At 36.3% G+C, this 16012-nt stretch overlaps 1 protein-coding gene across 2 annotated transcripts in view; it reads left to right on the top strand.

The window, feature by feature from the left end:
- Nucleotides 1-15159, top strand: part of RPAP2 (RNA polymerase II associated protein 2) — a 36280-nt gene extending 21121 nt beyond the window's left edge. Inside the window, exons 12-13 of one of the 2 annotated variants that reach the window (XM_021404441.1) lie at nucleotides 14333-14482; nucleotides 15037-15159. In XM_021404441.1, the coding sequence (XP_021260116.1) occupies nucleotides 14333-14482; nucleotide 15037 (151 nt within the window). In that variant the 3' untranslated portion in view covers nucleotides 15038-15159. Of the gene's footprint in view, nucleotides 1-14332; nucleotides 14483-15036 lie in introns of those variants that run through there. The other variant, XM_021404442.1, reaches the window with a different exon arrangement.

The raw sequence follows: 16012 nt of genomic DNA, 5'->3' as shown, positions 1-16012 counted from the left end.
TACCATTGTTGAGCAGAATTTTATGTTACACTAGCAGCTACTTTGTAATGTGAACTAGAAAACAGAAGTTGTATCTTTTTCTCCCAGAGTACTTTGCAAGATGTTAAACTGAAGCAGATAAATAGATACACATATAGTAGTCAAGAAAGAAGGGAGAGAGCAGTGGGAAGATTGGTTGCTATATAAGCATAGGCACTTGCTGTTTTTACTGTATACCCCTGGTACAGTCTAATGGAAAGCTTTCAAGATATTTTCAGGAAATGTCTGCTTTCATCTTATTTATCTGAGCTGGCTGGTTCCAGTGAACTGTGGTCAGCTTCATCTACAAAGCCTATGCAAGAGGTTCCTCACGCTAAAAGCTTTGAAACGTTTCAGAATGTTCTGGGATTAGCGTATAGGCATTGGGCTGCAGTATTTAAACAAACTCAAAATGACCATGATCACAAAACAAAAGCCATCGTTATATGTGTGCAGCCACTTTAGATAAATGTGTCGTGTGGAGATGTACTCTAGAGGTTTACTCTCTTGGAGATAACAGTTCAGGAACTGGAGAATCTTATGTTCAAGTATGCATTTTTACTTCTTTGCACAACAGAGCATTTGTATTATTCAACACTGAAATTCCTAAGATATTTTTAGACAAATTTAGATGTTTGTGATATCTCTGCTGTTCTTGCCTGGAAATGTCTACATGTGTGAAATGTACAAATATGTATTGGTTATGAATCAGATTTTCAGAGTGACTGTAAAAATGGCAATTGTACTCATGACAGCAGTCTTTTTCCTAAAGAAACCATTTAAAAATCAGGGGGATGATCTTTTACTCCACAAGTCTGATGACAGAAAGTAGGTTCCACCTGAGAACAATTGTTCATAATTGAGCTAGAAATGCAATTTGTTTCCATTCTGAAACAGTTTGCAGGACCAAAAGTCCAAAAAAGCTTCCTTTTTATAAAGCATTTGAAATTAAGGCCCAGTCTTTGTCTCTCCTCTTGCTCACAATCTGTTGAGTGTTTTGTGAAATAAAGAAAAGGCAAGGTTTTTTAACGTGGTTAAAAAATGTATGTATATATATTTCAGTCTTAATAGTTTTAGATTCTCATTTGGTAAGTGTGAACTCAAACATGTTTTCTGTTAAGCAGTTCTTACTTATCAGCATTTCCTAAGCAAACACAATCTGCTTATTTGGCATAATGTGCAGGAGATCAGTATTACTTCACTTCCTCCTAGCATGTTCCAGTATTACTTAGGAAATATAAATACATAGAAGAGTATTTTGAGGGATTGCAGTGTTATTCATTGGCATGTTAATTAGTGCCAACTTTAAAATTAATTTAGTATCTTGTTCATTTGTAAAGGAGAAAGAAGAAGAGACCTTAGCCGTTTGAAAGAATCTCCTAATACAGAAACAAAACAAAACAAAACACTGTGTTGCTAGTGCTGGTGTACAAGAAAGTGGCGGTTTGTACTTCAGTGCAGCATGTACACCTGCAGTCCTTTTCCATTCTGGTATTTCTTGTGGACAGCCTTTTGAATGGGATGCTTGGGTGTACTATGCCCAGCACAAACTCTCAGATAGATTGATTAGTTCCCCTTTACAGTTCTGGTCCTTGGTCTTATCAGCAGGAGTGACATCTTAGCACACATTGTCTCCTGGACTTCTGCGTGGAGCCAGGGTGTTGGGTGCAAAAAGACCTCTGTGCCTGTCAGTTTTACTGCCCATCACAAGGGAAGAGCAGGGTCGTGGCTTTCTGCCAGGTGTACTGGAAATCCCTCAAACAGATCTCTGTGTTCCTAGCAGATGTGTGTGGGGGCATGCAGAAAACTGAAGTCATGCCCAGCTGTGCAAAGGTGCTGTGCAGGAGTGCCTCACCAGTTGCAAATGGACATTCATGGCAGTGTTTTCCTGACTAATCCCTTTGTTAGAGGAGGAACATAAATCTAGAAATAGTTTTATGCCAAATGTAATTTTGAAGCTTCTGCTTTAGTTGCCCTTATGAACTTTATGTTCCAAATGTACTGGTAGTTTATGAATTGAAAATATGGTAGTAGAAAAAGTACTTTCCTCTGCCAGTTTTTTTTTTCCTTCTGCATAAGTAAACATGATTTTTGTTGCAAATTCTGTTTCAACCCTCTGAAGGATAGCATGGCCAGTTCTGGAAGACATTTTTATCATGTTGACTCTTTGGGGAGCTATTGCAATTCATGTCCTATTGAACTTCATGCTACAAATATGTGATGTCAAGCAGATGGAAAAAATGTTCAGCACTATCAGAGAGAGAACTCTTTTAAATTTATGTTCATTGAAAATGTACATATTAAGCAGATTTTTTTTGTAGCCATATTTTCCCCTCCTTCCATAACTGCTCCACACATCTTTGCTTGTTCAAAGTCATGTCATAACAGAGTAAGTTGTACAGTCAAACTGTAATATAGACAGTTCTGAAGTAATGCTTCAAGACATGGCTAGCACTGTTAACAGCTGCCCTAAACTTAGTTTTAAATATATTTTAACTTCAACCACTGAGCAAACTGAACTGTTAATTTTGCAACTGAGTCTCGAAGCTCTAGCCTTATGAAAATACTTGTTTCCTTATTAATAATTAATCTTAACACATTCAATGTAAACATTTTTTATCATGAAACACAACCCATCTGTTATAAGAAAAACATGACTGACACACGAATGTGTCTTTTATTTTCAAAGTTTTAACTTTTATCTTGGTAAACTTTCTGAAGAATAGCCTACATTTGCTGGGGACATGACACATAGAAAGAGTTCTTGACTTAGAGGAAATTTGATTCTAAGATGCAAATCAGTGTTGATTTGGCTTTTTTCTGAAAAAAAAAAAAAAAATTTTAGAGGCATACGTCACTGGAAAGGTTACGACGACTTCCTAGAATGTGAGCTGCTGTTATCCTGTACCAGCTGAATTTCTAGCTTGGGTTCTGGATTAACTTGTTTTGTTCTGCTCAAGGAGTAATAATGATACCACTACTAGCCTAAGAGATGAGTCCTGTTCTTTCATCTCTGAAAGAAATTTTGCCCAAAGTAGAAGTGTGGTATTACTGAACTCTTCTGGAACCATTATAGCAGAAGAACTCTTAATTGTGGAAAATCCCTGAGTGCAGTATTTTTTTGAAGATCTGATCAGTCCTTTCCTTACGGTGCTTGATGCAGATTATGAAATGTAAAACTTGATAATGCTAGACAGTAAGACGGGCTGTCTAGAAAGATAGTACTTCATTGTGGAGATTCTGGTTTCCTTTGTCTTATTCCTGTTGAAAGCGTCAGACCTGACAAGACAGTATTTTTGCTATGAAACATATAACTTCTTTTAAGCAGGAAGAATCCTAAAAGTTATTAAAAAACGTGAAGATTTTCAAAACCCAGCTTTATGAAACTGAGCTAAGTTATAATTTGCTTGACTTAGAGCAGTAGTCCACAGGACTACTCAAAGACCCATGCATCAAAGATCTATGTTAGGGGAAAATAAACAGAGATGCATTTCATTAGCTTTCATGCAGGTGATGTTGTGCTGGAGAATGTTGCCATTTCTGTAATACCCTACAGTGACTGGAGATAAACTGAAAATTAATTAGAAGCATAAAAAATTAATTCAGACAGCAGACAGACAATTTTTGATGTGATAAGTGATAGTGAGTAGTAAACTGATGAACTGGAGACTTGTTTTCCCTTCCTGATAATGCAGGAATCAAGTGCGATGGAAGTTTGTACTTCTCCGTAATATATTACTTCTTGAGACGTAAAAGCATTTTGACTCTGAGAGTCCAGATCCACTCTGGCAATAATTAAGTTCTGTTCCTAATACGGGATGTTAACACTGAAGGCCAGAAGTTAATTTCAGTATTTTCTGAAATGTTTTCCTTTCATACTCATGAAAACAATCAGAAAATGCAGCCTCTTTTGGGAGGCCTTATGTTTAACTTCTGGGAAAAAAAAAATTGGACACAGTTGAAGCAAATCTATTCCTAGCATGTCTCTTTACTCAGCTGCATTATTCCAGGTGTTTGATCCGTATATCAGAGTGAAAGGCAGGTAATCAAGTTACAATGCTAGAGAGTTCTGCAACTAAACTACAATCAATTTTATGATCATTGTTTCCATAGTATCTGAGTGCAGGTGAGTACATTTTACAAAGTCAGGTATTGACAAATTATTTATCTAAGCTTATTATGTTGTAGCTGTTCCACCTGTATGACAGTATACTTCTGATTTAATCTTTATTGAAGGGGTGATTGTTTTGTTTTGTCAGGGCTTTTTTGCATACCATTGAGATAATGACTTGTCAGCGACAGATTGCCAGTACATGACAGCAAAAAAACAACAAGACAACAACGACAACAAAAACAACAACTGCAATAATGGATGTGGTTGAAATATAAATGCATCTTCGCATGTTTTAGATATTAAATGGTCTCACTGCATGTGTACAGTAATTTATACAACAGTGCATATTTTGCAAAGCACTTGTAAGCATTACAGAGACTGAAATGTTTATCTTAGCATTTCTGAATCTCACAGTGTCTTTTGTCTGAGCATAATTTCATGTGACTAAGTAACCCAGGGTTTCCAGTATTTGGGAAGAGTCACAGGAAAACTTTGAGGCACGTAAAAAGCTAAGGAATAGAAGACTGAAAAAGATGAAAGGATGCATTTTAAAATAAATTTTAAATCTATTTAAATTTTTGACCAAGTTGAAAAATAGGGAAAAGTGGGAGCAAGTGCTAGGACTGAGAAGTACCTTTGATCTGTCAGCTGGATAGCAGGAAACAGACTTCAAATAAACTGAGCTCTTTAAACAAGGCCTGTCCTTGAAATGTGTACCTAAGAAACCTAGATTTGTTAGAGGGAAACAGCTGATAGTGATTTCTTCTGGGCTTACATTGTGAACTTTTTATTGCCTTGGATTTATGTAGATAAGTAAGCTAACTTGAAACCGTTTGGAACAACTCCCTGCATGAATTCAAGTGCTCTAATTTGCACGCTTTATTATGAAAGTTCTGATACTCTATGTCTGTGAACCAGCATTGTCATAATGACTTGGATTGTGGTGGTGTAAAGGTGGTACTATACTTAATTTGGTATTTAAAAATCAACCTGCAGTCATATCTGTTAGTAAAAAATGATGAAACAGTCTTTGATCTGGCTAAACTAAGAAGTACTTAGGATAAGAAACTGTAGATGTCTTTGAGCTGGTTTTGGTGCTTCCCTAGTGGTCTTGTCTGGCTAGAGGTTTTTCTAATCCACTGTTAAACAGGTCTTCTGGAATCTCTATCCTGTACAGAATTGCCAAATAATTAGGTGATTTTGCTGGACCTACATGGTATTTTGTGTTTGTAGTCATTTTCAAATAAATGTTTGAAAATATTTTCTGAATTTTCTGAATTGCCAGTTGCCTGCTTGGATTTGAAGGAAAAAAAAAAAAAAAAGGAGAAAGGCTGGGAGTGCATTAATTCTTTTTCAGTTCTTTGTAAGCAGTTTTACCAGATGGTTGGATCAGAGAATCCCAACATGGCTAAGGCTGGCAGGGACTTCTAGGTCCATCTGACCCAACCCCTGCTCGAGCAGGGATGCCCAGAGCACGGTGCCAGGCCCATGTCCAGGCGCCTCTTGAAAGTCTCCAAGGAGGAGACCCCACAGCCCCCGTGGGCAGCCTGTGTCAGCGCTGTCACCCACACAGTAAAGGAGAGCTTCCTGTGTCCCAGTTTGTGGTAACTGCCTCTCATATAAAATCCTTGTTACTGCAGGTATGCTTTCTGTTGACTGCTAGTTGTATTCATTCAGCTCCATCTGGAGTGATATTTTGGTCCTGTTCAAAGGGAATGAAGTTAACTTGTATCTAGAAACCAACTAAATGCTAAGGTGTGAAAGGCGAACTTTTAAAGAAGAAATGTATGTAATTATTCGATGTGTATACATAAATATGTATTTAAAAAAAAAAAAAAAACATTCTTCTTGAATAGTTTTGTAGAAGCTGCATGTGTAAAAACTGAAGGCAGTGGAAACAGTGACCAAAGTGAACTTTTGAACGAACCTTAAGTTTTGCAGTGTATCTGTATTATGTAGGAATGCCAGCAGATTTTGAATCTGTGTCCGTAGCATTGATTTAAATGTAGTGGACAAAAATTTTCAAATATGAATAATTTAGTTTCTTTTGCCATCAGAGGATTAAAGTGTCTGGGCTAGATGCTGTGGACAAGTCAGTACACAATAATGAAAGTTAAATAATAAATAAAACATAAATTGCACTTTAGCTACAAAATTCTTGTCTTTAGGATCTTTAGGCTGTATTTAAAACTAGACCAGAAGTAGCTTTTTACCTTCTGTAAGAAAATTACCTGCTTATTTCTGTCAGTTATTATCGTTCAACAGTGCTGTTTTTAGAGTGTTTATCTTTCACTGAAGAAAATAGAAAACATGAATAAATTTGTGGATGCTGATGAAAAATGTCTCTGAACACTGACTTCTGTCTTTGACCAAAAGGATATGCTTACAGAGGGCCCTGAAGTAAGGGTTGCTTTATTTCTGGAGTTGTAAATGACACTAATCATAATCACATTTTTCCTCGCTAGTATCATCATTTAATTAGTCAGAAGACTTAACTCTAGAGATGTCTTTAAATACTTCTGCATGTGGTTTGTAAGTTAAATGCTTCCAGTTCAAGATTGTCTGTCAAATATTAATGTGTTCTAATGGAACATGCTTACTCTGGAGACAGCCTTTTGCTTTTAACAAGGTTTTTTTTTAAAAAAAAAAGTTGAGCTTTTCAAATCATGTTCAAACTAAAGTAATAAGAAGAGTGAGGCTTTTTAAAATGAAACTAAGCATAACAGCTAAATTACATAAGTTGAGGGTATAATGTTTTTATTTTCTGAGTGCATATTAACACAGTATGCCTCTGAAAGCATTTAAACATATAGCCAAAGATATTTTTTAAGTTCCCTGGTGTTGCAGCTTTAGCTTACAATTATAGACCCACTGTGCTTCAGATCAGCTTTCTGAACAATATTAACTTTTGCCTGATGGAAATTATAGCTTTAAGGTCTGCGGAAATTCCTGCTGTGATTTCAGATACTTCACTAACAAAGCTGCTATCCCTAGACAAATGTACTGTATCCAGTGGAACATTCGTTAATTAGGGACTCTACCTCAAGTTAAGCAAGTAGCCAATATATTTGGTAGAGCATTCAGAATTACAGTGATGCTTTGAGTTATTCTGTCAGAATGCCTGAACACCCTTCAGTAGGGATTTATGCAATGGATAATTGCTGCCAATTTTTCAGTTCACCCCATTGGCTGAAGCACTAATTTTAAGTGATTGATGCATGGCTACACTCCAGTTGCACGTACAGGCAGATGGTCTACAGGCTGCAATGCACAACTACTTCCATGAGTTTTACTGCTGATCTGTAACACTTGTTGTATTGACTCAGTCATTTGTCTTAAACAAAACAATTACTTTTTGTTTAATCAGTTGCACTGCAGACTTCTGCCATAGGAACGTAATCAAAATGGAATACAAGATTGTATTCTGTAGAATTGTGCTATATTAAATGTCATTTCTGAATAATAACATTTTTATTGTATTGCTGAGCCCATCAAATCTTTAACATGAGTAGTGCAAGTGTACCTGAAATATTTAAGATAAAAAAAACCCATACCCTTGTGTGTTGAGGGAGTAGAACAGATTACAATGGAAGGACTATACCCATTGAACAAGGCTCTGTATATATCTAGAAGATTTTTAACACTACGTGAGATGAACTATTACTGCTATTTAGTATTTATAAATCTGTTCAAAAGCTTATTTAAATGTATGGATGAGGTTTTATGCTATCCTTTCTGGTTGCGGTGCAAGGAATAGGAAATTCATTGCAGAGAGTTGCTAAAGGAGTCTGGAGCTGCTGGTGAAATTAAAGTACCTTGTAGTACTGAAACAACTTAGGGTCTCCTGTCAAAGTGATGGCAGCCTCCTTGATACTGTCCCGTGGTCTACTGTTGGTCCAAGAAATGGGTCCATGTGCTTAATGTGGCCAGCAGCCTGCCTAGTGCAGGCCTTGTTCTGGCCCCCAGTGGCTTGCCCTTTGACCGGCCTTCCACAGGGTCAGGTTGCAGACAATTCCTGCTCCTACCACTTGCCAGCTGACACTGCTGCATATAGAATATTTTGATCCACTCGGTACTGCTGCAGTCCTTTATACCTCACAGAAGCAACCAAAGCAGAGATTATTTCATCTCAAAATGGTAGGCACAGAGTTGGCAAAAAGCAATCTTCTTATTAATACCCCTTGTAAATCTCCTATCAGAAAATATTTAGTTAGTACTGTCTCAAACAGTATTTTTCAGGAAAAAAACATTCAGAAGGAGAAAAGCAGGAAATACTGTGTTTTTATGCCCTTGTAGTTTAGTTCATCTAAGTATTGATTCATTATTCATAAAGACGGTAACTGCTGTCCTACATTCATGACTTCATTTTTCCAAATACGTAAGTGACTTGTAATAGTCCTGCAAGTGTGAGTTTTGAATGGAAATTAGACAGACTTCCAAGTTAATTTCCATTATTTGTGACCCATGTGACGGTGGCATTCCCTGCCTTTGTTTTAAAGACTTACCTCCACAACAAAAATGACTCACAGGCATCCAACTATTAAGGTGTTAAATGAGGTCTCATACAGTAAGAAAACCAATCAGTATCTAATTGTTGAGAAAGAGTCTGTTTTTTGTAATACAAATTAATTTCTATGTCTGTATAGTGAGAGTAATTCAACCCAATGTGGGAAAGTAGAGATGATTACAGCCAGGAAAAAACAAAATGCAGAAAAGACGAAATGGTGCATTTAGCTTTTAGCAGCCTGCCCAATGAGGAAGTCCTCAGTTAAGAACTGAGATAAGCTCTGCTTCCAGAGCCATTTGCTCACATACACAAAGAGACACGGATCATTCACCAGTCCATGCCAAACCTCAGCAACACAGTTCAGTGTAGAGTTGCCACTAAAATATTTCTCATGTGTGTCTGAATATTGGTGATAACTGTGAAGATTTTAGTATTTAGACGGGGATTTGTTTAATGTTTTATTGCAGTCGGCAGGTAATGATAAGTGGCACTCCACAGTGTGTCACCTGCTCAGTTCCAATGCTTCATGTTCTTTGGCATTGTTTCTCCTAAATCAGTCCCCACTGACCGCGTGACATGACTTTGCCATAGTAATAGAGCAGATATGCTTTGGCCTTTTATGTGCTAATGGCACACTGCTGGAATTGCTGCTTGATCTTTCTGGACCATTGATAGCTACGTTAATAGCACCTAAAGCAATGCAAGAGGTTTGTAAACATCTTAATTCTTTGTTATGTGTAAATAGCATGTGTTTCCAGACTTTCAGCTAAAATTCTTGTGGGATGAGAGGACTAGATTGCTCATAGCCATGGTCCAATTGGTGGCCATCCAAAGACAGCAAAAAAAAAAAATGCTCTGGACTTCCTTGCAGGTGGAAGACCCTTGTTAAGAGTCCTACTGATGTGACGGCACCCTGATCAGAAGCTTGCTGGCACCTTTCCTGTAGCATGTATTTGGTAGTCCATGACTGTTTGTGTTGGGGAAGGAAAAAAAACGTGCTGCTGATAATTGTCACTAGCTCTTGCTTCGTTTCCATGTTCTGAAATGAGTGCTCAAGAAAATTCTGTGACCGTTAGTGAGACTCCATCATCCTGGTAGAAAAATACGTATCAGTCATCATGGCTATGATGATCTTAAAAAAAAATATGGTCTTAAATGCTTGAAACTAGAAGGAAACAGAGAATTAAAAGAACTTCTATGTTGTGATGGTTTTTTTAAGAATTATTCACAATGTCTTTAACTGGTAAAATGTTTATACCTGATTTCGCAGAGTATTCTGTAGAAAGGCAGGATGCGCCTGCTCCTTTTTGTAAGGAGACTAATTCATAGAAAGCTTGAATCTTGAGTTGAAGCACTGAACTACGTAAACATTTTTTCAGTAGCCAGATGTCATTTAATAGCTTGATAGTAATGCCCTGGTCTTCACATTTTTATTTTTATTTTTTGAACATGTAGCATATGTGGAATAGTGAGCGAATACAAATTTTATCAGTCAGATATAGTTTGTCATTCTTAACACTTTTTAAACTTTACAAAGACCTGTTTACCATATGGTGTAAGTGGGTGTGCAGGAAACGACACTGTTTCATGAAGTCTGATATATACTTTACAACTTTTCCATCAAGTGAGCGTGAAAGTTTCCTATTAACAGTGTGCTGAGGGCAACCTTTTGAAGCTCGGGTGTGTAACGTTGGACAATGTTACATATGTTTCTGTAGGTGATGGGGTTTTTTTCATCACTTAATTAGTTTTTTTTTTTTTGAGTTTTTCACAAAAGTTTGTTCGGCATTAATGTTGCAATATGCAAAAGAGCTAACCAAATAGCAGAGTTTATATTTTTTGTTTTGTTGTTGTAGTAACCAAATGCTATTACTGTGATTCAAATCTTAGTTCCTATTTATAGTTTGATTTTTCTGAAGGTGCTTCAGAGTTTCAAGTCAATTCCATGATCTTTAAATTGAAATCTTGTGTATCATTAAATTGGTCGTGATAGTTTCTTCAGAGATAGAGTCACTGTAGCTGTCAAGATATAGATCCCAAAGACTGTCCTGGTTTATTTGCATGAAACTATGGTTTGATTCAGTTAGCATTTCATGCAAGGATGAGAGCACAACCCTTGATGCTCTGTTGTGCAGTACATTTAATAGAGGTGGGACCAGTGTTACTAAGACCATCAAATCTATTAGTCAGCGCAAACAGGCAACTTGTGCTTGCTCCTCTTGCAGACAAAAGTGTCTTCTGTTCAAACATTATAAAAGCCATTATAAAAGTAGAAAAGTACCTGAGAACAAGCATTTTTCAAATGACAGGTTAAAACATCATTTAAATGCCTAAGGATCTCCAGGATTAAAGGGTTTGTACATATATTCATAAATGTTCCATCTAGGTGCAATTTTTTAATAATTACCAGAAACTTACGCATGCGTCTCTGAAACTACTTTTTGATTTTGTCTCCCACTTATCAGATAATTAGTAGCTTAATGACTTTTCAAACAAAGGTCTGGTAAGAAAAAAACAATCCACAGCTATTTTCATTTATAAGTTTGTTCCACAGTGTTTAAGGCCTGGCCATTGCTCTGAGAATAAGAATAGCTTTTTCTTTCTTACCATGGGCTAAAACAGCTACTCCGTAAATACAGTGTCTTAAACAGGGCATGACAGTAAGAAATATTTGTAATTTATGAAACTATGTAATTTCACAAACTGCAGTTGCAAAAATTTACATAGAGAGAGATACTGTATAGCATGTGAGCTGCATAGCATAAATGTTTTACTCTGTTACTTAAAACTGCACAATCTTTTTGCTTTTCTCTTAATAGTATTTTTATTACTCTCTTAAGCACAGGGTAGAAGAAAGAAAATTCAGTTAAAACACATGTAAATTTACAACTCTGCAGAGAATATTTTGCAGCCTCCTGGCACCAGTATTTAGGAAGTCATGACTGTTTATGCCACTAATCTCTTTTCATATATAATCTACTAAATCCTGTTAAGAATAACTTGAAGAGTAGTAATAATGCATCTCCTGATCTTTCTCCCACTATCCTCATCTCCAGACCAACACTCTGAAATTGTCACTGATCTTCTATCAGCACTTCCTCTGTTTCCCTTCTGATAAAGCATCATGATGCAAAAGTCAGCCTCCAGCTTTTCAGCCCTGGTTGGAGGCACTGTTCTACCAGATTAAACACTTACTATTGTACTTCCCACCAGGAAAGAGACAGCTCCGTCCTGTCTGTCATGAAATACAGAACAAAACCGAGTGGCTTCAGTCCAAAAATCACAAGTCTAACTGCAGACACTTCACTGTTGTGCAAGGGTTTACATAGCAGGGTTTATGTGTCGGTTTAATTCCACACCACATTGTGACTTTGAGCATCCTCTAAAATCTTAATATATGTCAGTGCTGGGTAGTTAAAGTATTTAATTAAATGGGCATACTGAAACAGAATCCCCAAAGAAATGGAAAATAATTTAACTTGTAAAAAAATCTATTTATTAATGAAGAAATTTTGAAAACTTATTTCTGTGTTGGGGAACTGTATTTACTGTGCCTTGTAAGATCCTTTGCTTGTGTTCTAGCACTGTTTTAGCTTAAACTAAGAGTCATTTATATGCAGCTTTTCTCCAGGGAAGGTGGTCTTCATACGAATGACTGCAGGGAGACTGATCTCAGTTGTTACACGTTTGCAGGCTCTCTGGGCTGTGAAGTTTTTAATGAGCATTAGGCTACTTTGAGCAGCATCTCCAGAGTACATCGATTCTCAAACATTTTGAAATATTCCCTACAGTGTCTATTTCTCTGTAGCACTATTTATCTAAATACAAGAACTGATACCAAGCAACTGTTGCCGGGATGTGAGTTCTTGCCAAGTAACATTCAGTGCTGAAGTTCCTTAACATTCAGTATAAGTTTTTATTACTTGACTTTGTTCCTTAAGAGTTTTTAGTATCTATGTTTAGGAAGTACACTGAACTGTTAATGTCTTTGCAATATTTTGTATTAGCATTGTGAAAAGAAAAAAGGGCTTTAGAGTCAAATGTTAAGTACAAATGAAAACTGACAGGTCAACATTGCACTAATTTCTTTCACAGGTATTTTGTGTGTAGATGACCTGGACGATGGTAGCTCCTTCCAGACTGAGAAACGCATTTTAGCACCGCTATACACGTCTAGTTTTAGATCTTTAAAAACTGTTGCCTTTTATTGCTGTTACTGTTGGTTCTGGAACTAAATGCAATGTACAGCAATGCATGCCTTGCAGTTTCCACTATTTCACGTGACGAATAACTCTCTCTTAATGTTCTCTCATGCAGTAACGCACCATTTCTTTCTATCATCTATTCAAATGAAAGTGCTTTATTTTCCTAGTTGGCAACTACTTTCAGCTTCCATTCATTGTAAATATTAAAATCAGTGGGAACGGGATGGACTCCATCCTACTTAACAGTTCAGGAAATCAGGCCCTAATGGATGAATTTCTGTAAAATGTTGCTAGCTAGCAAATGTAGAAAGTCCAAATACTGCTTGAAATTTAAAGCTGAACTCTACTAGCTAAATTCAGAAATACAATTTTACTTCCTTTGATTCTGTTTATTTTTCTGAAGCATTCACTTGACAACTCTAGGCACTTGGAGACTTTAAGCACTTAACTGCATTACCAAAATAAAAAATAGCTTGAATATGATGCTATACTTTGCTATAGCATCAGTTGTAAAACTGAATTTTAGTATCTCATATAAAAACTTCTCAAGCTTAAATCAGCTGTGTTCTCTTTGCCAAGGGATCGTTCCTTTCTAATAGCGTCTAGTTTTTGCTGTCTTTTTTAAAGCCTAATTTTATAGCACTTCAGTGTGTAAAAATTATAACTTATGGTGCTCTAGGGTACAGACTGTCAAAGCAGAGGAATCATTCTGATTACAATCACAATGGCCCTCAGTTTGAGAATTTAATTGATGTTTTGTGTGCCTGAGTGCATCAAGTAAAATTAATAATAATCCAGAGTGCCTCTGTAGGAGGCTTCTATATAGTTGGAGAAATCTTCCTTAAAGCAAAATGAGTTCGCTATTGTGGCATGCTACGCATTTTGTGACGTACTGCAGGGGGCAGTCCTCCAATTACATGGACCCAACTGTATGTCTTCACGAAGTCTGACAGCGTGATGGCAGTTAACTACTGCTTCTGTCCAGGAGCCCTGCTAAGAATTTGTAGTAAGAACGTTCTTCTTGGATACTTTAAGATGAATTTCACAGCTCTTTCACATTTTATTCATACAAGGAACTATACACATTTTACAAGATGAATGTTTAAGAGCTTTTAGTTAAGAAATTTTACATTGATATTTTTTCTTTTTTACAAGTAATTTAGCATTTTATTCTGATTTTTTTCTAAATTAAGTAACATTAGCATACCATTTATTAAAGGCATACAAACTGCTAGCCCATTTTCTTTAATTTTTTGTTTCTGTTTCACTACATCTTAATAAATTTTTGTATTTCAGTACAGGTCAAACTGCGTATAATGTATACAGTCATACACTGTACTGTAATGAATCAAGAGGGACATTACAAACTTCTTTTCTTCACTATAATTGTCTGAACTCACAAGACCTGCTTCTTTATAGCTGATGTTGAAAGGTCCCTTTTCTGTATCAAATATAAACAGTGTTTGTTGTTGATTTTTTTTTTGCCAGATTGTCACAAATTATTCCAGTTTTTAAAAATACTCAGAGAAGCCCAATGTACACGCAGTTCCTGACCACATTACTAGAAGAACTCCATTTCAAAAATGAAGATCTGGAAAGTTTAACAAGAATATTTAGAGCGGATAGCCCACCTGAATGGTCAGTCAATTTTAAGCTATTCTGCATTTCATAAAACTAAACCAGTTAACAATTTTTATTTCCAACACTTTGTAGGTATGCATAACAACTATCGGTTGAATCAACCAGAGTAGAAAGTGTGTAAAGTACATTTTAAAGTAAAGGAATATATGTTGTATGGAAATGAGTGTCATGATTTTGTCATTTACAGTAAATGCTGGCTGCTTATCACCTTAATCTTTTGAGAACGTAAGGTTTGTTTATTGCAGTTTTGGGAGGAATTTTTCTCAAGTTCTATTAGGATTTATTTTAAAAATAATCATCTGAGTGATTATAGTGACTGTCTCAACAGAGGGTTTTTTTGCGTGTCATGTCTAGTCTGGGTGATATAAAATTAAACTAAAAGCAATAAAGCTGAGACGGCATTTTGCATTCTAGGTAGGCAGAAATAAAGAAGAGTAAATATCTTAGTATACTGATCATACTCAACTGATTTAACCAGTCTAGCATTATAATATTTAATTAAGAAATTTGTGTATTAACAATTACTCATTTCAGGCCTTTGTTCCCCACAGAACAAGGTGATCATCTTAACATCTCCCACTACCTGAAAGAGCGGCATGGACAAAAAAACACCTTCAGTTGTTGGAATGTCTCTTTTTTAAGGAAAAATAAAATTAAATAGTCATTGTACTTGTTGCACTTTTGTTTTCTCGTTTATTTCTTAGAATAAGAATCGTGAAGTCCTTTGCAGAAGCTGACTCTGTAATGACAGTTGTTGAAGGTATGCGTGGAAACTAGTTACAATGCAGATGGTCTGAAGACTTTCTATTTTAAAGCAATAGAAAGGAATCCAGATTTTTGGTTTGGTCTTAGTTCATTTTTCAACCAAAATTTGCCTGCACAAATTGGAGAAAAAAAAATTGGCCCGGGGAGTTAGAAACACTGCCGCTGACGTTTTTCCATTTGACTCAGTGCATGGAGCAGTATTCTTTAAGAGCGATGAAGATGGTACACAAAAATACCTGATCTATAGCCTGTTTGTCTTGCTGCTTCTAAGGAAAAGGGGGGTTTGTCTTTGAACATTATGTACAACTTATTTTTAAACATTCTCATTGTAACCGATTTCAATTTTAAAATAGACTTTAAGAATTTTTTTGCTTTCTGTAGTAATTTCATTTTAAGTAGCTGTGTTGTTTAGAATGAGTACGTTTAAACTCGCTCCTATTACTAAATAATTGCAAAATGCAATTTAAAACTAATCCAGTAGTAAATCTTAGTAGTGCCATAAGTTGGTATGTTGCATAGTTCTCAGTTCATCGGACACTTCCTTTTGAGAAACTTGAAAATAAAGTTGTATCTGCTGGTGCTTAGTCTGCAGCAAATACCAGCACTGAAGCAGGACGTGGCAGAACTGCTGCACAGCAATTCCATTTAAAAAACAGAGTTTATTCCTCTGTCTTGTTTCTGTAATTAGTTACCTAAAGAAAACTCTGTATTTAGATTATTGCCTGCTAGTTCCTTCATGACAATCAGCATATTTATGTTGAT

This window comes from Numida meleagris, chromosome 7 (genome assembly GCF_002078875.1).
Source record: "Numida meleagris isolate 19003 breed g44 Domestic line chromosome 7, NumMel1.0, whole genome shotgun sequence".
In the NCBI taxonomy this organism is placed as follows: domain Eukaryota; kingdom Metazoa; phylum Chordata; class Aves; order Galliformes; family Numididae; genus Numida; species Numida meleagris.
The sequence above is the reverse complement of the archived record's forward strand: the minus strand, read 5'-3'. Positions and strand labels throughout refer to the sequence as shown.